General features: G+C 40.7%; 11 protein-coding genes and 2 non-coding genes across 13 annotated transcripts; 6 read left to right on the plus strand and 7 right to left on the minus strand.

Moving 5' to 3' along the window:
• Nucleotides 1-72: 72 nt before the first annotated feature.
• DPC13 (Dpc13p) lies at nucleotides 73-513 on the minus strand (the record flags this gene model as incomplete). Its single annotated transcript, XM_002999487.2, has 1 exon — nucleotides 73-513. The coding sequence occupies one exon, from the start codon at nucleotides 511-513 to the stop codon at nucleotides 73-75; it is 441 nt and encodes a 146-aa protein (XP_002999533.2).
• Nucleotides 514-916: 403 nt separating this feature from the next.
• DST1 (transcription elongation factor DST1) lies at nucleotides 917-1,837 on the minus strand (the record flags this gene model as incomplete). Its single annotated transcript, XM_445674.1, has 1 exon — nucleotides 917-1,837. The coding sequence occupies one exon, from the start codon at nucleotides 1,835-1,837 to the stop codon at nucleotides 917-919; it is 921 nt and encodes a 306-aa protein (XP_445674.1).
• A 364-nt stretch (nucleotides 1,838-2,201) lies between these two features.
• On the plus strand, nucleotides 2,202-3,044 carry RNA15 (Rna15p; the record flags this gene model as incomplete). The annotated part of the gene is made up of 1 exon (XM_445675.1): nucleotides 2,202-3,044. One exon carries the CDS (start codon nucleotides 2,202-2,204, stop codon nucleotides 3,042-3,044), a length of 843 nt encoding a protein of 280 aa, XP_445675.1.
• A 309-nt stretch (nucleotides 3,045-3,353) lies between these two features.
• RIM8 (Rim8p) lies at nucleotides 3,354-5,303 on the minus strand (the record flags this gene model as incomplete). Its single annotated transcript, XM_445676.1, has 1 exon — nucleotides 3,354-5,303. The coding sequence occupies one exon, from the start codon at nucleotides 5,301-5,303 to the stop codon at nucleotides 3,354-3,356; it is 1,950 nt and encodes a 649-aa protein (XP_445676.1).
• Nucleotides 5,304-6,604: 1,301 nt separating this feature from the next.
• GVI51_D06215 (uncharacterized protein) lies at nucleotides 6,605-8,935 on the minus strand (the record flags this gene model as incomplete). Its single annotated transcript, XM_445677.1, has 1 exon — nucleotides 6,605-8,935. The coding sequence occupies one exon, from the start codon at nucleotides 8,933-8,935 to the stop codon at nucleotides 6,605-6,607; it is 2,331 nt and encodes a 776-aa protein (XP_445677.1).
• Nucleotides 8,936-10,507: 1,572 nt separating this feature from the next.
• tV(AAC)3 lies at nucleotides 10,508-10,581 on the plus strand. Its single transcript has one exon. It is a non-coding gene; the product is annotated as a tRNA-Val (tRNA).
• A 2,213-nt stretch (nucleotides 10,582-12,794) lies between these two features.
• Nucleotides 12,795-13,391, minus strand: ALG13 (N-acetylglucosaminyldiphosphodolichol N-acetylglucosaminyltransferase catalytic subunit ALG13; the record flags this gene model as incomplete). The annotated part of the gene is made up of 1 exon (XM_445678.1): nucleotides 12,795-13,391. The coding sequence occupies one exon, from the start codon at nucleotides 13,389-13,391 to the stop codon at nucleotides 12,795-12,797; it is 597 nt and encodes a 198-aa protein (XP_445678.1).
• A 374-nt stretch (nucleotides 13,392-13,765) lies between these two features.
• On the plus strand, nucleotides 13,766-14,968 carry RPT6 (proteasome regulatory particle base subunit RPT6; the record flags this gene model as incomplete). Its single annotated transcript, XM_445679.1, has 1 exon — nucleotides 13,766-14,968. One exon carries the CDS (start codon nucleotides 13,766-13,768, stop codon nucleotides 14,966-14,968), a length of 1,203 nt encoding a protein of 400 aa, XP_445679.1.
• Nucleotides 14,969-15,998: 1,030 nt separating this feature from the next.
• On the plus strand, nucleotides 15,999-19,037 carry TIF4632 (translation initiation factor eIF4G; the record flags this gene model as incomplete). Its single annotated transcript, XM_445680.2, has 1 exon — nucleotides 15,999-19,037. The coding sequence occupies one exon, from the start codon at nucleotides 15,999-16,001 to the stop codon at nucleotides 19,035-19,037; it is 3,039 nt and encodes a 1,012-aa protein (XP_445680.2).
• A 246-nt stretch (nucleotides 19,038-19,283) lies between these two features.
• TYW3 (tRNA methyltransferase TYW3) lies at nucleotides 19,284-20,093 on the minus strand (the record flags this gene model as incomplete). The annotated part of the gene is made up of 1 exon (XM_445681.1): nucleotides 19,284-20,093. The coding sequence occupies one exon, from the start codon at nucleotides 20,091-20,093 to the stop codon at nucleotides 19,284-19,286; it is 810 nt and encodes a 269-aa protein (XP_445681.1).
• A 338-nt stretch (nucleotides 20,094-20,431) lies between these two features.
• tR(UCU)3 lies at nucleotides 20,432-20,503 on the minus strand. Its single transcript has one exon. It is a non-coding gene; the product is annotated as a tRNA-Arg (tRNA).
• Nucleotides 20,504-21,249: 746 nt separating this feature from the next.
• On the plus strand, nucleotides 21,250-22,293 carry GVI51_D06369 (uncharacterized protein; the record flags this gene model as incomplete). Its single annotated transcript, XM_445682.1, has 1 exon — nucleotides 21,250-22,293. One exon carries the CDS (start codon nucleotides 21,250-21,252, stop codon nucleotides 22,291-22,293), a length of 1,044 nt encoding a protein of 347 aa, XP_445682.1.
• Nucleotides 22,294-23,182: 889 nt separating this feature from the next.
• On the plus strand, nucleotides 23,183-24,511 carry MET17 (bifunctional cysteine synthase/O-acetylhomoserine aminocarboxypropyltransferase MET17; the record flags this gene model as incomplete). The annotated part of the gene is made up of 1 exon (XM_445683.1): nucleotides 23,183-24,511. One exon carries the CDS (start codon nucleotides 23,183-23,185, stop codon nucleotides 24,509-24,511), a length of 1,329 nt encoding a protein of 442 aa, XP_445683.1.
• Between the last annotated feature and the right edge of the window lie 231 nt (nucleotides 24,512-24,742).

Below are 24,742 nucleotides of genomic sequence, written 5' to 3' on the forward strand. Positions count from 1 at the left end.
AAGTACTATAAAGATGTAAATAAATAGTAAATAATTAATGTTTCATAACCACATAACAATAACTACCCATCATTATTTCTTTTCCTTTTCAATGCCCAGGACCGTCATTAGAGGTGCCAATTGATCCGGACCGAGCTGAATACCTGCCTTGTCCAGGGAACTTTTGAATTCATTCATGGCAAGTCTCAGATCCTTATCCATTAGAATCTTGATCATTTGCATTGGTTTGAAACTTCGCTGACCATTGGCATCGTGGTTGTCGCTATTAATGAGATTCTTCTCGATCATAATCTTACTAACTTTCTCCAGCTTTTCCATAACTGCAGGATTAGCATGAATCTGATCCATCAATTGCTGAACTTTTATATGCGCATCCACTTTGTCGTTATTATAACGGTTATCCCAGGACTGAGCGTATGCCCTTTGGGTTACCCTTACGCAGGGTAGAGTTCTCATTACGCCAGCGTACCTGGACCTGAAAGCTGCTCTCGAAGCCAAAATTGACCTCAACATTATTTCGTTTATTTATTAATTGCAATTTGTGTTTCGATATGGTACTAAGGGTAGTCCTCGTCCACTACCGCAACTACCTCTTATGCTTTATTTGTAGCTTATTGGCCTGAAATTGGCTGAGGTCTGGAGGTGTTCTGTAGAACGAGAGTTGAAGATGCTCTGTGATTCCAGTTATATAGTCAATCAGATGATGTTTTGGTAATTGTTTCTAAGTCATAATCATTCTAGTTACATACCACAATCCCATATACAAAACCGTTGTATTTTATATATAACATAATTGGTCTTACACCGAAAGAGCATCTAATGATAATGCCACAGGGCATCAGTCAGTTTATCAGACTTAATAAGAAGCCATCTCGGGAAGAGAGTTTTACAAATCGATGGAAAACAGGGTAGTTTATCAAGAGAATTTCCATCTGTTACCGCAGGCCTCACAAGTACAGAAAGTTGTAAGAGGTTCATCCGCAGATCTTGTTTGTAGTTGGTAGTAGGAGACTTTCTTTTCTTTACACTTACCACAAGTGAATCTGTCTGTCACCGACCTCTCGATAGTGGCACCTTGGGCGTTGAACAAGTTCTGTTTCTTAATCTCCTCCATCTTCTTCTTTAAATGCTCAGGGGCCAGATCCTTTGGATCGCTGTTGACCAATTGCTCTGGGGAAAGATCTCCATTAGCTATCTTAACTTTTAAATCAGGGTTATTTCTGGAGATGATGTTGGAGTAGATCACACGATATTTGTCCTTATATTCTTTCTCCTTTATGCTACTATCGTTCAACTTATGCATTTCTTCCTCTATAGCAATACTTGTCTGTAGAATAGACTTTGGTGGATGTTCGCTGTCCTTGGCCAAGGCATCGTAGAGTGCTCTTATCACTTGGTCTCTCAGCTTATTGTTATGCACATTAGGGTCCACGCCGTCATTCTTTGTATTTCTGATTTTGCTGCTGACGAACTTGTCAGTCTTGCGTGGCTCATCGCCGGACTTCGCACCGTCGTTATTGCTACCATCAGCGGCACCTCCGCTAGATGCAGAAACACCCTGCTGAGGTGGCTGTTGTTGTCGTAACTTTGCCTTCTTGTGCTTGTTGATGGCGTCCTTCCACGCACCAATCATACGCTTCACCAACTTCGATATCTCAGCATTCTCGCTCTTCTTGAACTTGTTCACCTCGACACCGACTTTCGTCTCTCTGAGTAGCTTCTCCGTAGGGACTACTTCCTTCTCTAATATCCGCAATATCTCCAGCACCGACTCGTCGTTGCCCTTGGACTTCTCTAAGTTGCGGACATGCACAACCACATCTTTGGCGTCCATCATTCCAATTCCACAAAACTAGGCAATTTATCTCACTGAAAACTGGGCTAAACAGAAATATGTCCACACCAATTCGAATGCACAGTGACTCTCCAAATAGAAACCAGATGAATATCCTATTTCTATGCAACTTAACATCTTATAACTGCCAAAATGCCAGTTTTTTGAAACTTTTCAGCTTTTTTTCAGAAAATTTGTGAAAAAAAAGCGAATAAGCTTGAACTTGCTGGAACTTTGGCTTAAGATAGGTATAAATCCTTCTGAAGCCAATAATAACAGTGTGTTACTGAAGTACTGTGCTAACAGTCGTTTTATATACTGGATAATTTGAGTGCAAATTGAGTGGGGTAGATTTTGATAAGAGACTATGGCACCATCACAAGGGAATGCTGTTCAGAACAACCCTCCATCGAGGGTAGTGTACCTTGGCTCTATTCCATATGACCAGACGGAGGAGCAGATATTAGATTTGTGTAGCAATGTGGGGCCTGTCGTGAGCTTGAAGATGATGTTTGACTCGCAGACGGGGAAGTCGAAGGGTTACGCTTTTGTGCAATACCAGGACCTGGAGTCCAGTGCCTCTGCGGTGCGAAACCTGAATGGGTACCAGCTGGGGTCACGGCTGCTGAAGTGCGGGTACTCTTCTAACAGCGATATCACTGATCAAGGCGTTGGGAATGCGAACAACAGCGCTATGGATGAATACAATGAGGAAATGCTGTCCAATAGTATAAACAGAAGATTCCCACAACTTCCGCAAGGTGTGGACGTCAATATAAACATGACCACTCCAGCTATGATGATCAGTAGTGAGCTGGCGAAGAAATCTCCACAAGAACAGAAAAACTTGTTAAAAGTCTTCCAAAAGTGGACACGGGAGAATCCTGAGGATGCTGTATATTTGTTACAAGAATGCCCACAACTTTCCTTTGTAATTGCAGAATTGTTATTGACCACTGGCATAAGTAAAGTCGATGAACTGACGCAGCTAGCTGAGAGTAACCAAACTGGCTCCCAGGGTAATATAACTTCAGATATTTTGAATAATGACAAAACAATAGACCCAGCTGTGCGGGCCAAGAAAATAGAGTTACTAAGACAAGTTCTTCAACTGAGTGACGGAGAGATAGCAATTTTGCCTTATGATGAAAAAATGGTAATTTGGGACTTGAAGCAAAAGGCTTTGAGAGGAGAATTTGGCGCATTGTGAGACATACCATTTTCTTTTCGTAATGATATGCCGTTTTTCTTCCACTTTCCTATATTTAGTATTTTGATGTTGATGGTTCTGAAGTCGTTGTGCTTTGTATATATTTATAGAAATGTCTGTATGTCTCTATAGCATGCATAATGAAATTTATTCCGATGAAAACTTTATATAGAGTAGAGTGATGTTTATAAATTTGATACAACTGGCAATATTGCAAAGGCAATATACCAGTAAGTGTTCCGAGAGTAAATGTTTTGTTTTTGACTCTGAATCAGATTCATATTAATATTGAGCAATAAAAAAGGTAACTTAAAATTGAGGAGGATCACTCTCAAGCTCGTGCAAACGCTTGTATTCTAATTCCTGCTTATCTTCAGAAGCAAAGACATTTTCATTTGCGCTGTATTCGGGTACCGGATAATATTCCTCATAGGCATTAGCAGGTGACAGCCATTCGTTTAACTGATTACCCATCTTCGTTATATCTTCGTCATAGGAGTCAGTAGATGACTGAGTATCTTGTTCGAAAGAAATGTATCTATAACGCACAATACTGTTCGATTCTATCGAACCCGAAGAGCTTGTGTTTTTCGATGTTCCATTCGATTTCATGACCTTACCCTGAGATAATTTTGATATCTCTAGCTTAGCTAAATCAATTGCAGGAGATGACCTCTTATTGCCTATTATTGTTTCAATGGAGAGACCTGCAACATTTCTCATGCGTTTCAATCTTTCTACATCAACCATGTCATCAAATATTATTGTCTGTTCGGCCACATGAATTTCATCAATATTTTTTAAACCGAACAATGTAGACTTATTGAATGCTGAACCAAATTTACTCTGGAAGTCATTTCTCGAACTGTCTATACCACCATTCGACTTTTCGTTATTAAGAGAAGGTCGTGGTACTTCCCATGCGCCATTTTCATTGACGGATGCCGGTAAGTTCAGCTCTTTCAAATCTCGTGGTATCGTCAGAGGTTTTTTTGTTTTTTGCTTCTCCAGTATATACGATAACGGTTTCTGGGAATGGGAATATATTTCAAGCTTCCTGGATAAGTTTATTACCACTTCAACGAAATATTGAAAAGTAAAATGTTCTGGCAGGCTAGTCATTGATGCAATAATGTCATTCGGTACTTTTAGATAAGTAGAAATGGTATTTTCCAGTTTATTGGATTCTATAAGCAATGGAGAAATACTCTGGCATATATCTTTTCTATAAATTTCCTTTGTATCCTCCTTTCTGCCACTAGCAACTTTGCATACCCTCACTAAAGTTGCAATAACTCCAGCAGGGTGGTAATATTCCCGATAGTGACTAACATTGATAGTTAGGGGAATGTATTCACCCTGCACAAAACCTGAATGCGGTAAGCGGACATCAATTTTAACAGTTTGATTATCTGCATCCCTGTTCATGCCATTGGTGAGCACAGCATTATAAGATACTTGTGATGATGTTTCAGGAAGCTGATTTATCTGGCCTGTAGATGCCTGAATGCTCTCGGATTTTGAACCTTCAGATTTTGATTTCTGGAGAACTTGCCTTTGTGACAAATTGTTAATTATTTGCGATTCCGAAATAGTTTTCTTTGTACCTTCGCTTGACCCATCGCTAGTAGTAAGAGTAGTCACATCACCATTTAGATGACCATTGTGGTCGTTGCTATTTATTTTGTGAGATTTACTCTTAGCATTCGAGTTCAGCAGTATGGTCTTGACAACTACATCACTATATCTGTAAACATCTATTGGCACGAGTATATTAACTTTCGTGCGAACCTTTGCGCTAACACCCTCTGGCTCCACAACACTCTCAAAAACTGCCATCAGATGGTAAGAAACGGAACCTCGCTCAAACTTTATAGATGAATGTATCTTTTTGCCGCTCGGTACTCGTATACTAAAGGGGAACTTGTGCACACCTTTTGTGAGCCCATTGACTGTAGGCTCCATTTCGTCTGTATCCAAGTCACCGTCGTCTCCATATAGCACTGTCGACTTCTCCATGAAGCAACCACCCCGCTTGTGCGCCGTGCCGTACTTGGACTTCACCTCGCCGATAAATGTCAGCCGTACCCTCACATTTGCCACGTTCTGCTTCAAGTCCAGTAGTACCTGCCCAAACAGTACGTCCCTAGGTCTATATGTCGCATGGGGGTCATCCAGCGTAACTTGTAGGTGACGCACCGCTTTCGCCAGCCGCGAGGGCTCGTCCTTGGTCTTCCTGAGCAGCTTGATGAACGCCATCCGCACTGTCAGCTCCTATCCCGCACTAAATCTACTCACCCGCAAGCTGAGCTCTTGTCTCAAGCAGAACCGTATAACTTTAAGCATTCTGTGACGCCCAAGAGGGCACTTCCTTTCAAGAACTCTTATGGTGAAAGGACAGCTTGTGAGCTGAGGGGCAGAGCTGCCCTGTGTGTGAGAAAATATCACAACATAGAGTTCTGCGCTAGTTTCACTGGATAGCCTTCATATATGCTCAGAAGCCAGCGTGGAATAAACTGCTCAGTATTTGCCTATTAATAAAAGCATTGTATTACAAAGTTGGAGTACGTGGTGTGGTAATTTCTGTGCAGTACCTTAGAAATTTGCGCATGTCCTAGGGTGCTGGATCTAAATGTTTAAATAAGCCAACAGGCATAGAAACACCTGCAGTAAGTAGCTTTTATTAGGGATGAAATGGAATTAGTTTGGATACTGCGGTGCTCTCTGCGACAAGAGAGAAACTGTCCCTAGAAATACCCCCAGACAGCTTCTCCTTTGTGGTGTCCCTACAGCTCTTCTAGCTTGTGTGGCGTGATAATTAGTCTTCCCTTACAACTCTGTGGAGGTGCTGCGATTTCGTATTATTTTCTCTTGGTATTTTTTCCCCTTTGGGAAATTCCCATACAACCTAGATGTAGCAATGCTAAGACAAGTGCGTACATCATATACTATATGATACTGTGTAATTACTGTGGCTCAGCATGTGAGTTGTGATACACGGTGGGCTGTCATGTCATACAAGGATGGACTCCAGGATGTGGCCAGAGAAGAGCAAGGAGAAACAGGAAGACAAAACAACCTTGCCATGGAAAACGCCAAGAATTTTTGGTTAAAAGAGGATTTACTAGATACATGTCTGCAGGGCTTCTGAGAGATGACATGAAGCTGTACCTGGATCTCTGAGGGCTTCTCCTGTATCGCTATTCAATCGAAATTTCCTCTCAGACCTCAGTGGGTTTGACACTTTCTATTGTTCCGATAAAATGCCGACAGTGGGCCAATACCTGGGTGACGCACAGAAAGGGCGCGTAAGGGGCACAGCTGATATCTGTCAAATTCTTTTGTCGGCAATAGGACCTGGTCGGCATTTCAGAGGTAAATAGGCGTGCTATGACATAATCAGGTTAGTCTTTAATTAGTTTCCTAGTTAGGCGATGTCTTTTATATTAAACTATAAATTTGCATAACGTACTACTGCTGAGAGCTATACTCAAAGGGACGAAAATAATGTAGAGTGTGCGGAGCTGGGCAAAAATGAGCGTGAACTGAAGAAACATGTATTAGATATGGATAACGAGTGTAAATATAATCAGTATGAGTCTCCAAAACGACTTTAATGTAGTAGCTTCTCCTTCAAATATCGACACAGAGTGGGAAGAGGTTACTGTTCTCGAGGATCCCACCGGAGACACTATAGTGGGGCTGGTTGGTAGGTCAGATTCACTATCCGGTGTCGATGTCTCCCCTGCTGACTCAACGGTTTCTCTTGCTGGCGATTTCTCAACAGCAGTCTTAGTTGATGGGATTGGAGCAGTGGACTTGGCCTGTGTAATCACTGCAGTCACAGGGCAACTGTGCTCAGTAATTGTCACTGTCTTAGCTGAACCTACGTAGATACTTTCAGGTGGACCAGCCTCAAGTTCTACAGGAATCATAGAAATACCAGTTACAGTGGCATGTACAGTCTCCTTGATGTACTTAGTTACCGTTATTGGAGCATTCTCTGAGATAGTAGATAGCACCGAAATGTTTCCGTTAATGGTATGTGTCACCGTTTCTCGCAAGACAGTAGTAACAGTGATATAATTGCTAACCAAGGCGCTGTCCTTACCCGTATGTATTTCATTGGAGGCGTTATTCCAAGGTGAATTTATGGAAATATTTGTTGCTGCCAAGTTCTGTTGCAGGGTCGTTTTATAAACTGTCGTGATTATCATTGATTCAATGGCATGTGGTGTAGTCACACTAATAGACCATGTGCTGTTATATCGGCATCTTTCTGGCAAGACCGTCAAGGTTGAAGTTGTTGTTAACGTGCGTTGAGCTGTTGTAGTCGTTGTGACTGTGTCTGGTGTGTTTTCGCAATCTGTGTACACGGCAGGAGGGCAAGCTAAGAATTCATTGTCAAACACGGTAAAAGTTGTTAACACAGTCTCTGTTCTGTTATATGTAAATGTTACATTAGTTGTTAAAGTTGATAGTATACTTTCGACAGCTGTTTCCGTTTTGGTTTGAGTTTCGACAGCAGTGACCCAAGTTGTATTGTTCAACTGAATAAAAGAGGTTATATTTAGATATGCTGTATCAGTTACAGTTACTGTCGCCGTATCGGTCATTTTTACCGTTTCTATTGTAGAGAGAGTGAGACTAATTAGCTCCGTGATAGTACTAAAAACCTCTTTAGTTGTATAGTGGGTTGCTTCTTTAAAAGTCGTTTTCTGGACCGTATTAGTTACAGTCTCAAAATCGGTTTCTGTTATCGTTTGATTTTCAAATTCTGTAGTAGTAGTTGTAGAACGATCAATAATTGTGGATGTGATATAAAGAATACTGTAATCAATGCTATTGACGCTTAGATACTTTGTATCATAAACGATATTTGTGATGGTTTCATTAACATATGAAGTTATTGTACGAGATGTTATGTCCGTCCGTGTTACTACATCTGTGGTGTGAGTAACAGACGTGATGTATATTGTCTCGCTATATGTTTCGGTAATACTAGCAGTATTGGTGATCGTCTCTGTTGTTTTTTGAATTTCTGTCGTTGATTTTGTTTCTGTTGTCAGTGTGGTTTTAATTTCAATCTCAGTCTGCGTTTTAAACTTAGTTTCCGTGGTTAAAAGTGTCTCAACTTCTATGGTTGTTGTTGTCGTAAACTTCGTCGCAAGTTGTGTTATTGTTGTTAGTTCGGTCTTAGTTGTAACTTGTGTATCAATTTGGATTTCGGTTATCACCTCAACTTCTGTGGTGAGTTTAGTTTCCGTAGTTAGTTCAGTAGTGACCTCGGTTGCTGTCTCAGTAGTTAATTTCGTTTCAGTGGTCACTGTGGTCTCAACCTCGGTCTCTGTTTCGGTGGTGAGCTTAGTTTCCGTAGTTAGTTCAGTAGTGACCTCGGTTGCTGTCTCAGTAGTTAATTTCGTTTCAGTGGTCACTGTGGTCTCAACCTCGGTCTCTGTTTCGGTGGTGAGCTTAGTTTCCGTAGTTAGTTCAGTAGTGACCTCGGTTGCTGTCTCAGTAGTTAATTTCGTTTCAGTGGTCACTGTGGTCTCGACTTCAGTTAAAGTTGTCAATGAAGTTTCCAAATCAGTTCTGGTGGTACGAGTAGTTTCCGTTATTGTGACCGTTATTGTTACTTCAGCAGCATGTGGAGGCGGATCTTCTGGCTTCGTTGGAGGTAGGTCTTCAGGTATCATGGGAGGCGGATCTACTATGTTGGGTATATTAGGGGGAATAGATGAGGGTGACAAAACTGTCTTAATAACACAAGAAGGGCATATTCTTGTAGTGATTGTAGTTGTTACTTTTATTGTTCTAGTCGATTCCTGTGCATTCCCTTGAATAGCACCCAAACTTAGTACCAACAGATATACTAAAACTTGTGCTAACATTTCACTAGTTTGATGCTAGAAGAGTGTCAGTTCACTCGAAATCCAGCTCATTAGTCAATTTTAGAGAAATCAAAATACGCCTGATGGCAATTACATTTCATAAATTACATTTTAATTCCTTTTATATTTCATAGTATCATTTAGCATTATAATAATCGTAAAAACCTCTTGACTTTCACTTAAAATATTGCCAAAAACATGTTATCTGATCAATTTAACCACCATGCACAGTTTTTAGCATAGTTGATAACCACACATCCATGATTTGAGTAACCTCATTCAGGGCTAGGCCGCAAGACGCTTGTGTAAAGCGTACTCTATCAACGCGACAACGGAGCTTTAGATACCTTAGAGCGCCATTATCCATTTATCCATTATCTTATTCGATTTGAAACACAGTCTTGATTGATCTGACATAATATGTGTATTGAAATCCAAGATCAAAGCCGATCCAACAAAGCTTTGTTATTGATCATCGGGTAAATTTCTGATTATCATCAAAAGGATGTGCATCCCCAAAAAAGAATAATATGCAAAACTGCTCAAAAACACAAGTTATCATATAGAATCTCTATAATCTTGTAATTTACCCATTTGGGAAGATTACATGACCTAGCAAAATAAGTCTACTCAAGCTGAGTGCTAAATTCTGTTTCAGTAGTTTAAAATCTTAGAGTTGCGCTACTTTCTTTCAGTGCTTTCTGAATTTCCAAAAATGACATGAATTTCTCGACCTCAAAGACCATGGACTTGATGCAAGGTTATATTAAATGCCATTTAGTTAAACAATTACCATGATGTCACCAGTGATTTACCATGAAGGAGCCAGTTTGGGTGGAGTTCCCATTCGCATGAAATCAGATTTACACTTTAAGATTGTTCGATATAGTCTTTAGAGCTAGGCTCACCAGAATCTATACCCCAATGCTCTAACACATCTTACAATCTAGGTACATAATAAAGTTATGCAGTTGAATATTCTGGGTTGTAGATATCAAGTCAGGTTCGCAGAAAGTGTGCGGTATAGATAGATTTTCAGCTTGTTTTAAGTTAATGAATTGCAACTATGGTTACAATGGAAGCATTGAAACAAGCTGGGAAGTGTAAAAGTTGTTGTATTTCTGGACGTTCGAGTATAAAGTATATTTCATTTTGTTAGCTCGAACTATGGTAGGCATATGTTCTACAAATATTCAACCAATGTTTAGCTATTGGGTATAATATTGCAGTTGCTCCTATGACTGACATTTTGAGGTATGGAAGTTTTAGCAGTACCTGTAATTAATCCTTTACAAATATTTCTACAATAAGTGTGACTCAGTCTTATGTTCTATGGTAGTTATTTAATAACAAAAGTAAATGTAGCGTTTGCATAAGGGCATGAACAAATGCTCTACTGAAAGGCTTTAGTGTATCGATATGTGGCTGTAGATAACCTCTCACAGTTACAGACTATGTATCGAATCTTTCTTGAGGAATATGCATTAATAAATGAGCATGCTAAGATTTTCGAAGAATAATCTTAGTGAACATGATGCAATACGCACCATCAACATACCATCAAATTAGTATGGTTTCGTGGTCTAGTCGGTTATGGCATCTGCTTAACACGCAGAACGTCCCCAGTTCGATCCTGGGCGAAATCATTTATTTTTTTGATTCCTTAGTATTTGCTAAGGCACATATTAATTGCAGGTCATTGGAATAGAACAAAACATTAAAGCTAATTTAAATTACATCAATAAAGTGATTTTTTAGCGGTTCTCGACTCACACTATGGGCGATTCCTTCATGAGGAAATCATCGAAAATACTTTAAAATAATTCTATTATATTACAAATATCTAACATAGTCAAAAAACTGAACGATCGAGGTCGGCATAGTTGTCTATTTCAAGCCTTCATACTTGTCATACACATTCAACTAAGCACACTTCGATAAGAATTATGCTATATATGATGCTGCACTTTCCCTCAAATTTCAAGAGAAAAGGTTATTAAATTAACAGCTTCAAGCTAATTGTAGTGGCTGGAAAAAATGCATAAAATACCAGATTCTATCCATTTTAGAAAGTATTCCACATACCAATCCATCGCTTGTATGAAGCATAATAACAAAAACGCTATTCGAATTTGAAATTTGAGGTAAAGAAAACCCCTTCATAGAGGCTGTAAGTGGTCAAATAATTTGCAGTGCAAAACAAACTATCTGCCGGGAAGGTTGCTATTAGCCGCTTCTTCCTCACCCTTGGAGATACACATAGATTTGGTAGATCTATGATGTAGGTAATAAGGGATAGAGAAATCTTAGGCATCCAATTATGCACAGGTAGTTAAGTTCAAGTCGATTCACCATCCCTGCAATGCTATGAAATTAAGCAAAGCATTTTAAGCAGCATTTGGATGACAATTCCCACAAAACCGTGTTTCTCAATATGTGACTGTAGTTACCTTTCTCTTATTAATTGTTAGACCAAAGGTAGGAGACAATCAATAGCATCGAAGCATTGATATTAGGGTAAAAACAGAAATTGAGATTGTAAACATATTCATCTAAGCAACAAACATCATGTATAGCGGTCTTCTCAGATCCAAGGTATGGATTAAAAATCTAAAAAGTTAAATGGATCAGAATGGGATCATGAACTAAAGAAGACAATGCATATTGTCCATCTACACATGTACAATAGTCTGCTAGTAACACACTATCAGTATCCATGCAAATGAAAAGCAACCCTCCCTACTTTCATACAAACAACCAAGAAAGGCACAGATATTTTTAGTTTTTTGCCTCTTATGCTATAGCCCTTTTATACAAGTATTTCAGATATGAATCGCATCTCAATTTATGAAAGAAGAAGGGTTCATCCATAAATAATGATTGCACACATGGGTTGTTTACGACACCGAAATTTACATAATAAAGCAAAATCTCTACCAACTGTAGAAAAATAGAGGGAGCATATGCAGAAGAAACATTTCAGGTTGGCTAGATCAGATTTGATCTTGATGGCCTTCGCAATTACATACTAGAGAATGCTTTTGAAATCTCGGGGGAAATATTACATCGCTGTTTTAGAGCTATGACCATCTATGATCTAATGTTTTAAACATCTTCAATAAGCCTCGCGGTGAACAGTTTCAGTATATCAACATATCGGACATATAATACACTTCCCATACAAGTACTAGAACAAATTATATAAGAGTTAGGACAAATTTGGACAATAGAATTGATGGGATATGATTTCACAAAGCTGTAGATCAAAGCATATTTAAGCTTCTCACTGATGAATAGTGTTAGGCGGTCTCAACAAATGGACACCGACTATTAGGCACTCTTGACTGTTCGTTGATGAATAAAAAAATTCATACAATACAGGTCGATGAAAAAAGAGTTGCGACCCATGATTTCTCGTAGATTCGTGTTTAGTACTCTCTCTTGAACAACATTTCAACTAGCGCGAAGGTGATACGTGTCCTTTTAATTATAGGCACATGGTAGACAAAAGAGCAATCATAAAACATTAACATAGAAACAAGTAATACTTTAACTAGTCCATAAATAGGGTTACAATTTAGCGGAGTTTCATGTATACTATGCTAGTAGAAAAGGCCCAAATCCAACAGGTTGAGTTAACTGTCTGCTACCTATTGCCAGAATAATCACAACGTAAACAATGACATGATGACTACCGTTTAGTAATTTAGTAATAAAACAGCTACAAGGCCCAAAGTAACTGGAGAAGGTGACGTATACCACTGTTATAAGTCCGAGTATTGTATAAGTCAAGGACATAACGACAGAAAGTTATTGCTCTTCCTTTCTCGGGAAAGTGTGCAAAGATTTCTAATTTAATTCATGAGTAGGCAATGCTCTTCAATCTCTCCATGAACTCGGTATTGGTCTCGCTCGAGAGTGGTATCAAGTCTTCATGTTTCAACCTCTTCATAGCATCGCATAGTTCAATCGCAGTAGGATTAGTCGCCAAGATATGACCAAGGTTTTGGAACTTCTCTGCGATCTGTTTCTGGTGGTTATCCATCAGTGTGTGATTAACTACCACTATAAGTTTTTTATTCAACCTGAGCGAGTCCAAGATCGACCCCGTGCCCGCATGCGAGATAACCACATCCCCGTACCGGTCGATGATTTGTAGGATATTGTTAGAGTACGCGAAGCCCAGCACCACGACATCTTGCACTTTGTAACCCATCACAGTCACTCGCTCATCCCGGACTAATTGCCTCAGCTCGCTGACCTCTGCACTCTCCAACGGCATACGTGTACAGGTCACCGACGTAAACTGGGCCTCAAAGTCATACCCACGGCCAAACTGGACACATAGCACCCGGTAACCCTCCCGGGACAAACACCCAACAAATTCTGGCGCCAGAACAGCCTCAACCAACGCGGGAAACGGCACCGTGGCCCCACAAGTAACGAACGCACTCATTCTTGATACTGCCCCCCTCAACCACTGCACTGAACGCACTCGACAACCTTCATATAATCACAATCTTCTACTGCTTAAATCCCAGTCGTCAAGACTACTCCCGGAAGATCATCGAGGACCTTCTATTATTGTACACACATACGTAAAAGCACATGTGTAGCGTACACAACGATTCTTCAATGTGGCGAATAAATCAGAATATCATTAAGTACGCCATACTTAAAAAGTCGATTTGGTTTCTCGCTGGCTGATGGCCCCCCCAAAGCGCTGCAACTCAGTGGATCCACGGCGTCTACTTATAAGAGCAGGGCTTTGGGGGAGAATTGCGTCCTCAATTGGGAAGGCAAAAGCGCTGAGAACACGGTATAGCGAATATGATTAGCAAGGGTATGGTTCATGAGAGCGGTATCAAGCCGTACTTTGAGCATAAGATACAGGAGACGGAGCTGAAGATCCGGGGGAAGACAGAAAACCTGCGGAGACTGGAAGCCCAGAGGAATGCGCTTAACGACGAGGTGCGTTTCATCAAGGATGAATTGCGTCTGCTGCAGGAGCCGGGCTCGTACGTTGGTGAGGTCATAAAAGTTGTCTCTGACAAGAAGGTGCTGGTGAAGGTGCAGCCTGAGGGTAAATATATAGTCGATGTGGCGAAGGATATTAATGTCAAGGACCTGAAGGCCTCTCAGCGTGTGTGTTTGCGTAGTGATTCCTATATGCTGCACAAGGTGCTGGTCAACAAGGCGGACCCACTAGTCTCGCTGATGATGGTAGAGAAAGTGCCAGACTCAACATATGATATGGTCGGTGGTCTTACGAAGCAAATCAAGGAGATCAAGGAAGTCATTGAGCTTCCAGTTAAGCATCCTGAGCTGTTTGAGAGTTTGGGTATTGCACAGCCTAAGGGTGTCATCCTATATGGTCCGCCAGGTACTGGTAAGACTTTGTTGGCAAGAGCAGTCGCCCACCACACAGACTGTAAGTTTATCAGAGTAAGTGGTGCAGAATTAGTGCAGAAGTATATCGGTGAGGGTTCCCGTATGGTCCGTGAACTGTTTGTGATGGCCAGAGAACATGCACCATCCATCATCTTCATGGATGAAATCGACTCCATAGGTTCCAGTCGTGTTGAAGGTGGTGGTTCCGGTGGTGGTGACTCAGAAGTGCAAAGAACGATGTTAGAGCTACTGAATCAACTAGATGGTTTTGAGACTTCCAAGAATATTAAAATCATCATGGCTACAAACAGACTGGATATCCTTGATCCAGCTTTGCTGAGACCCGGTAGAATAGATAGAAAAATTGAGTTTCCACCACCAACCGTAGCCGCAAGAGCAGAGATTCTACGTATTCACTCCAGAAAAATGAATCTGACCCGTGGTATTAACCTCAGGAAGATTGCAGAAAAGATGAATGGCTGCTCTGGTGCAGATGTGAAAGGTGTATGTACAGAAGCAGGTATGTATGCTTTGAGAGAGAGAAGGATCCATGTTACTCAGGAAGATTTTGAGCTTGCCGTCGGTAAAGTCATGAACAAGAACCAAGAGACTGCCATTTCTGAGGCCAAGCTGTTCAAGTGATTTCACTAATTTTATGTGACTCATTATATTCATTGAAACTATTGCATCTGTGCTGCATTAGCACATGCATCGGGGTCAAGTAGAGCATTAAAACCATATTTACAATACTAATATATATAGACCTGTATCTGTATAACCATAACGTGAAAATATATGAAAAAAAATAACATAAAAATATTTCACCCATGAGAGGGGCAGCTTGATAGCAATCTAGATTTGCTATTGCGTCAGCATTATTCGTATACTCTATTGCTTGTAAGGCTTGCCAATATTGCCTCTCGTTCGATACTCATCTCAAACGAAATCAAGGACGCTCGCCTTTGAACTCCCGGACGTTCTTTCAATTCGAAACAATGGCAGTCTCATGTAAACTGGTGTCATAGAGAATAAAGGTCTGGCACCGTTATACCATACAATTTAACGGGTCTCATAGCTATACTTGATTTCTAAGGAAAACAACCCAAGGCTCTGAACCATAGTTCTAATCATTGATCATCAAAAGCGATCAGGACATAGCTGCATAGAACTTACACAGCAAAAGGCAATCAAACAGAAGCAAGTATTCTAGTTTCAGAACCAAGGCGTTATTTTTCCCCCAATTCTGGTGAAAGTATCTATACACTGCAGAGCAATTGGCGATTATCGTGTGATTCTTTTACAGTACTCAGAATCGACACTAAACCATAGCAAAATAGCTGCACCACTGAAAGTTGAAAGAACGGTTCTCAGAACGCGTTTTTGATTCAACTTTCCATAGGAATTGATCAGGAATTTAAACAGCTGAGACGGTGAAATCATTGTGCTCAAACATAGATTGATCTCAACGGACATTCAATATATTGATCCAAAAGAAGAGTACCGAACCATACTTTTTTTTTTTAAAATCTGAACCATCCTTCTTATTAAGACCTATTTGCATTTCCTGTTAAGTTAACTTCTTTAGACATCTGAGCAAGACATAAGCTGCATTTTTTTTCAAAATCATACTTAATTAATAATTAGAAAGATTGACATTAATAAAACTTGCAACATGACAGAACAAGAAGCTAACGCTATAAAGAATGAGGGAAGTAATGATTCTATCCAGACTACCAAAATGCAAAATGAAAATCCTGAACCCAGTAAGGAAGACAATACTAATACTTCTTACACCAATGGTAATGATAAGGTAAACAATGGAGGAAACAACTATAACAACTACAACAATTATAATAATAGAAATTCCTACCACAGCAATAATTACTCCAGAAATTATCAACAAAGAAATACTGGAGGGAGGTATAATAACCCAAATAAGTTTAACAATGGGGGGACTCGTGTCAATTCCAAAAATGTTAACCAACAAAATAATTATAACAACTACAACGCATCTGGGACCAATAGATACATGAATAACTATAATAAGCACAACAGAAACCAAAAAGGAACTCCGGGAATAAACCCAGCTGCTGCAATGCAATGGGCCGGCTATTATGGTAATCAAATGTACTATTTCCCACAAGGTATGGCTGCCATGGGTAACCCAGCTGGTATGGATATGGCTGCTATGATGGCTGCACAACAAGGTATGATGACTTCACCACAACCAGGTGTCACAGCATCTGAAACACCGTCTCCACCCCCTATAAAGATTGAAATAACAAAGAAGACTGGTGAACACTTAGACCTTGATGAGATTCGTGCACAACATAAGGCAGCAGCGGCAAATAAGGAAAAATCCCCCTCTGCAAGCATTGAGAATGATGTGGCTGACAAAAAGGAGTCGGAGAAAGAAGGCAGTTCCATTGTAGAATCGAAAGACGAAGAGAAAGATAAACAAGAAGTTAATGCTACAAAACCAGAACCTGAACAAAAAGAAGACGCCTCGGAGGTTAGACGTTTGTTTCTTGAACAGGTTAAGCTACGTAAAGCCGCTATCGAAAAAGCGAAACGTGGAGAAAGTACAGAGGCATCTGAGGCATCTGATTCTACTGATAAAGCTGTAGGGAACAATGAACCTTCTACCGATGAATCTGATTCTAATAATAAAGATGCAGAAAATAGTGAAGACCAAGACACATTTTTTGACAGTAAAGACACCATAACTGAGAAAGATAATGAACTAGAATCAGGATCCAAGGATTCTTCACCAAGGCCTTTGACTTTTGCAGAAAAGCTAAAATTGAAAAAGAAACAAACAGAGGAACATAAAGAAGAAGACTCTAACAAAGAAGAACATGAACAAGTTAATATCGACACTACAGAAAATTCTGGCGATAACAATCAGCATGTCAACGAAGTCGAATTGGAATCTAAAGAAAAGAATGAGAGCGATGTTCCGATAATAAAGAAAGTTACTTTGGAAGAACCAATCAAAGATACTACAGAAACTGTCGAGGGAGTTACTAACGATGAAGAGAATGTTACTGGACCGCTTGCCAAGCAGCCAGCTGACATCTTGACCATGACTGAATTTTTGGCAAAGTTAAAAGAAGTTGAACCAGTCGATGACATCTATACCTTCACATACCCACCTGAATTTGAGGAACCAGATCCAAAATACAAAAAACAAACGGTTAAATATACATATGGACCAAGCTTTTTACTACAATTCAAAGAAAAAGCTAGAGCCTTCCCAGATGATCCTTGGCAATTAAGCACCGCAGCTAAAATTGTCATCCCACCAAGTATATCAAAGTCTAAATCAAGAGATTCCAATCGTTTTAACAATGGTCCATCTGGTCGTATGGGTGAGTTTAGAAACGGATCAATGAGAAATATGGATATGCGTAGCGGTTCTAAGGTTTCATCCAAAAGAAAATCCAAGAGAATGGATGATAGGAAGTCAACTAGAACATCTTACACATCAAGAAAAGACCGTGAAAGGATGGCTGAAGAAAACAGAAGGGATGAACCTAAGGTGGAAGTGGCTCCTCTTGTACCAAGTGCTAACAGATGGGTTCCAAAATCCAAACAGAAGAAAGAAACTGAAAAGAAGTTGGCACCAGATGGCACAGAGCTACTAGATAAGGAAGAGATAGAAAGGAAGATGAAATCCTTGTTGAACAAGTTAACCCTGGAGAAATTTGAACCTATCTCTAACGACATCTTAGCCATGGGTAACCAATCGAAATGGGAAACTGAAGGTGAGACCTTGAAGCTAGTCATTGAACAAATTTTCCTCAAAGCTTGTGACGAACCACATTGGTCTTCCATGTATGCACAATTATGTGGTAAGATTGTGAAGGAATTGGACGCTTCCATTTATGATAATACCAATGAGGGTAAGACTGGTCCAAAGCTGGTTTTGCACTACTTGGTTGCAAGATGCCACACCGAGTTTGAAAAAGGTTGGACTGATAAATTACCAACTAAGGAAGATGGTAGCCCATTGGAACCTGAAATGATGTCTGATGAATACTACCAGGCAGCTGCCGCTAAGAGAAGAGGTTTAGGTCTAGTCAGGTTTATTGGTTTCCTATACCGTTTGAATCTGTTGACTGGAAAAATGATGTTCGAATGTTTCCGTAGACTAATGAGGGATCTTACTGGTAACCCATCAGAGGAGATTCTAGAATCTGTTGTCGAACTATTAGAGACTGTTGGTGAACAATTTGAAACCGACAGCTTTAGAACGGCTAACGCAACGCTTGAAGGCTCTGCATTATTGGATAGTCTATTCCAAATCCTACAAAGCATTATTAATGAAGGCAAGATATCAAGTAGAATTAAATTCAAATTGATCGATGTTAAGGAATTGAGAGAATTAAAGCATTGGAATAGCAGTAAGAAGGATGCTGGTCCAAAGACTATACAACAAATTCATGAAGAAGAAGAGAGGCAACGTATGTTGAAGAGTAATTCTAGACAAAGTTCAAGACGTGTAAATAACAATTCCATGGGTAACCATAATAACAGAGATAGAGGCTTTTATAGAAGAGAAAACACCATGAATTCGAGAGACAATTTCCAGTCTACACGCTCTCCATCCACCAGATATAACTCAAAAGATACAAAAGAAGATCAAGCTCCAGCTCCGAAAACTACGAACATGTTTAGTGCGCTAATGGATACAGATGAAGAAGAGTAGTTATATTGGAATGTCAATCTTCTTACTATATTCACCGCTTTTAAGACTACCTACCTTTGCATTTTATTCTTGTACGATATATATATATATTTATATGTATGCCTTTTATGTTAATGCTAGCCTCATATTGAGGATCAACATTATAAACACGATATCATTATTTGAATACTCAATGCCATAACACCCATTAGGAAATTAGATATTACTTCTCAAGGTTGGTTAAATTCTACCAAATATCATATACAGTCATTTGCCTATCTGCTTCTGTTGAAGAAGACGTTGTTTCTCAAGTCCCTCTCTTCTTTTCCTTTCACGGCGCTCCTCTTTTGTCTCCTCTTTCACTTGTGTATTTACATCTTTTGGTGATTCAACTATCTCAGATTTTATCTTGGCAAACAAGACTGTCATTTTCTTTTCGTTTTCAATAAATTTTGCCTTTGTGATTCTATCAAGAACAGTAATGTAGGAGGGATCAACAATTAACGCCAGATGGCCATTTTCCTTAACGTATCCAATTGGAACATCAAGCTTTATATTTATTCTAATCGCAACAATAAAATTTGAGCCAATACCACTTTCTCTAAAGCCACACGCCATTGCAGTGTTATAAAGTTTTGATGCACTTTCAAAATCACGACATTTCACATGCAATATGAAGGGCTCGTATTTGTATAGGATCATACTGGAACTGCCATCATCGTTGATGTCCTTTGTATTAGAAGCATCTATGACCCAGTTAAGATTCTTGGAAGCAGTAGTTCTGTCAAACCAATTATCAATATCCTTGAACTCATGACTTACAAAGAGCCAAACACCTCCGTCACCTTTACCACCAACTTTTACATCTCCGTTAATAGCTTTTTGACCTTCAATAAATACACTGATTCTACCTGAACAAGATGAAGTTGTAACCATATCAGGTGAACTATTTATTAGATCGATTATTGGTAAACATAACACATCTATAGTGCCTTTGGGTGACAGATCAAGCTGATCTGAGTTTATTTCCTGCAGGATCGCTAACTTCTTCTGGTCAAAGGCATTCTGTTTAGACATCTTTCAGTATTTTAAACCTGCAGTAACCCTGTAGTCAAATTTTTAAGCAACAATAAACGTACTAGCTCAATAAAATATCCAATATTTTACAATTCTGACTAGCCTCTAATCAATAAATATTTGCAAATACGAGCCCAGAAACTTCCCGTCTGCACAATTTTTTAAAGAACAGTAAAACTGCTTTCGAGATCACAATGCTATTCAGATAAACTCTAATTCCTACAAGCAATTGTTCCTGCATCATGCTCTGTATTCAACTTTTGCACTATTAGTGCTGATATGGGCAATGCTCATCGCATATTTTCAAAAAAAAATTTGAAGAAGTTTAAAAAAAAAAGCACTCACGATGGGGGTCGAACCCATAATCTTCTGATTAGAAGTCAGACGCGTTGCCATTACGCCACGCGAGCTTAGTAATTAATATAATAAAACATATAGGTACTAGAAACATATCTAGCAGGTCCTCTAAAAAAAAGAAATGTGAAAAATGCACTGGGAACAATGCAGCTAACTCATATTTAGTGCCAAACACAAAACTTGAGTATTTAGCAAAAATGGCAAATATACCAAGAATTCTACATAAATTGTTAAATATGATCTAAAAATACCACATATCGACCCTAAATTCCCATAGCGGTGACACATTTAGTTTTACGTATAGACCTTGGTTAGTAAAGTCCGGAGTTCTTCCACTGGGGGAATTTCCATTTGACAGCAATTTAGATTGGCAAAGAAATTATTAGAAGCCAAGCACATTTAACTTGCGTTGGAAATGTTCCTCACTCTCGGAGTTTTTACGTAGAAACTCGGACTACCCAAATTGGAATTTTTAGGTTTAGGTAATATTTAGCTTGACTTGCCAATGTTATCTATTGGCAGAATTATAACTTGAGAGAGTCTATACTATTAACAAAATTTATATGAGTACTTACATCCTAGAATCAAATACTTAGCAAAACAGTATTGCTAATATCAGTCTCGAGTGTTGGACTCTGAATTTTTGGAAACGTATAAATAGGCGTCGAGGTTCAGGAATTTTCCATTACAATCCATATTCCATTATAAACTCTTTCTCTCTCTCACATTATATATTTTTATATATATTTATTTTAATTCTTATAACATAACAAGAAATCAAGGAAAGCTACTAAGAGTCATGAAAGTTTCTAATATCAACTCCGTTTTATTTCTCGCTTCTCAGTTGGCTTCTGCCGCTGGCGGTGAGATTGTCACTGTGACTGAGACATCTACAGTCTGCTCCACCAAGACCCTAACAGTGCCAATGACTGTCACAGTCACGCCAAAGCCGGCGCCTCCTGTGCGTCCTTCCAAAGTCGCGAAGCTCGCCAATGAGATGAACTTCATCTTCAACATGGCTGGTGCCATCAAGTCGTGTCTGCCTGACTCTGGCATAACTGTGCCACCCAGCTGGGCGCGCGTGCAATGCACATTCTATGTGTTCAACCTGATGCTTTCCCTAACCATTAACATCATTGGTGGTAAGGACCACCACGAGTTTTGGAAGAAAAGGCAACAGCAATGGAGGGAGTGGGAGGAGAAGTACTGGCAAGAAGCGGGCGACGGCGAAGACGAGGGCGATTGCTCTGATGAGGAAGAGAGCTCCACTGACCCTCACGGGAATGCGGTGGCCACCAACGACAACGCTTTGCTATCTTTCAAGACCACGAAGATGCTCATGGACAAGCTCGGTGTGCAGGTGTACCCTTACATGAACGAAACCACTTTGCAAGAGTGTGTGCACTACAAGTTTGTCAAGGACCGCTACAAGGACTTACTGGGCCAGGACCTGGTCGAAGGCACCGTGTGCTTGTCTCAGCATGGATTAGCAACTTTTGTGAAGTTGCCAGACAACAGTGCAGAAGACACAGAGGACGGCAAAGACAGCGGTACTGGTGCTACGGGTGGTGAACTCTTGGACTACCAAAGCTTCATGAACAAGTTGCGGCCACAGATGTACGTGAAGAAGTTCGACAAGTACCTGCACAACATCAAGCAGGCCAAGTTCATGACCACCTGGCAGCTCATCAACTTCAAGCAGTACTCCAAGGACATCATGCGCGAGCTCGCCTATGTGACGGACCAGCTGCGGGACCCCGACCACAAACACATCTCCTTCGAGCTCAAAAACAAGGAGGACCCAGCGGATCTCACACCAATGATGAGTTTCAACATATTGTGAAGAACACGGACTTAAATGCAAGGACTCTATGTATGGGGGGGGTTACTTATACTCTTTTACTACATGTACTTTGATAATACTATATAAAATATAAAAACGTTACTATGCAACCAGCGTCTACAAAAACACCATGTGACTTTCACGTAGGTAAATATAGAAATATATACCACATATACACCCATACACCCATACACCTATACACCACAAAGTAAAACGTACAGTCGAGGAGGAAGACCACACTGTAGAGCAAATACAACGTGACTCGCTGTGGAGCAGCCAAGGGAAGGGGAACTGCACGCTCGATAGCGCTCGGGACGACCAAAAAGAAAGTGTGACAAGGTGCAGCCACCACAGTTAGCCATATCCCGTGTCCCCCCCCGGTGGGTTAGGGGTTCCCTGGGAGAGCAGAACAGGGACTGTGGAAAAGAGTCACATGTCTCCTAGCCCCTCCTGGCCTCCCCTTCACTTCCTGGATCCCAGGTCACGTTCACCAACTCCCACAATATAGAGACTACACACTATACACTATACACTATACACTGCACACTGCACACAACAAATGGCTGACATGCCCCGGTCAGGATCACATAGCCCTCAGGAACCGAGACGAGACTGTGCTAGGAATGGCACTTGGATATGTACCAATTCCCTGTGTGGTGTCGCTATACCCAGCTACACCCACACTATTGGGCACAATTCCTTCGAGCACCAGGTCCCTTCCCTTTCCCACCGGGGTTCATAACATCGAATTGCTATCACGAACGATGGCTCTAAACTGTGGTGCCCACCCTGGTGGAAAAATCAAAGGTATATAAAGCAAAGGTTCCTCCATACATCGAGGAAGGTAATTGTGACTAACATAGAAACACAAACCAAGAAAAAAACACCAATGCCATCCCACTTCGATACTCTTCAATTGCACGCTGGTCAGGAGAACCCTGACGACAACAACCACAGACCTAGAGCTGTGCCAATCTACTCCACCACTTCCTTTGTGTTCAACGACTCGCAGCACGGTGCGCAGTTGTTTGGCCTAGAAGTGCCAGGCTACATCTACTCCCGTTTCCAGAACCCTACTAACAACGTCCTGGAGGAGAGAATCGCTGCGCTGGAAGGCGGTGCCGCTGCGCTGGCTGTATCCTCGGGCCAGGCTGCTCAGACTTTGGCCGTCGCTGGTCTAGCGCACAACGGTGACAACATCGTGTCCACCTCTTTCCTATACGGTGGTACTTACAACCAATTCAAAGTCGCTTTCAAGAGACTGGGCATCGAGGCAAGATTTGTCGAAGGTGACAAGCCAGAGGACTTCGAGAAGTTGTTCGACGAAAGGACGAAAGCTGTCTACTTGGAGTCCATCGGTAACCCAAAGTACAACGTCCCAGACTTCGAGAACATCGTCGCCGTCGCCCACAAGCACGGCATCCCAGTCGTGGTCGACAACACCTTCGGTGCTGGTGGTTTCTTCTGCCAACCTATCAAGTACGGTGCCGATATAGTCACACACTCCGCTACAAAGTGGATCGGTGGCCACGGTACTACCATCGGTGGTATCATCGTCGACTCCGGTAAGTTCCCATGGAAGGACTACCCAGAAAAGTTCCCTCAATTCTCGAAACCTGCCGAGGGTTACCACGGTACCGTCTACAACGAGACATACGGTAACTTGGCATATATCGTCCATGTCAGAACTGAACTGCTAAGAGACTTGGGTCCAGGTATGAGTCCTTTCGCTGCCTTCCTGCTGCTACAAGGTGTCGAAACTTTGTCCTTGAGAGGTGAAAGACACGGCCAGAACGCTTTGGCCTTGGCTAAATGGCTAGAAAAGAACCCACATGTCGCTTGGGTTTCCTACCCTGGTCTTCCATCCCACTCACACCACGAAAACGCTAAGAAGTATCTATCTAATGGTTTCGGTGGTGTGCTATCCTTTGGTGTTAAGGACCTACCTAATGCTGACAAGGAGACCGACCCATTCAAGCTAGCTGGTGCTCAAGTTGTTGACAACTTGAAGATTGCTTCTAACTTGGCCAACGTCGGTGACTCAAAGACTCTAGTCATTGCTCCGTACTTCACCACTCACCAACAACTTTCTGACCCAGAAAAGTTGGCTTCCGGTGTCACTAAGGATTTGATCCGTGTCTCCGTCGGTACCGAATTCATCGATGATATCATTGCTGATTTCGAACAATCCTTTGCCAAGGTCTACGGTTCCAACTAAGTATAGTAAAAGCACATACCAAGCATGCAAATATGTATGCCAATGTAAACCTTCCACAGAAGCACACATGCACTCTAATACACTGTCTCTAAGAATCATATTTTTGAACAATGTATTAGAAAGAGTTACGGATATTTGAGATGTTCTTAATTCTATGTAGTATTTGTCATTTACCATTTCTGTTTTAATTGTTATGTATATTTTTTCATTGTAAGTATAAATTCTAATATC

This window comes from Nakaseomyces glabratus, chromosome D (assembly GCF_010111755.1).
Source record: "Nakaseomyces glabratus chromosome D, complete sequence".
NCBI lineage: Eukaryota > Fungi > Ascomycota > Saccharomycetes > Saccharomycetales > Saccharomycetaceae > Nakaseomyces > Nakaseomyces glabratus.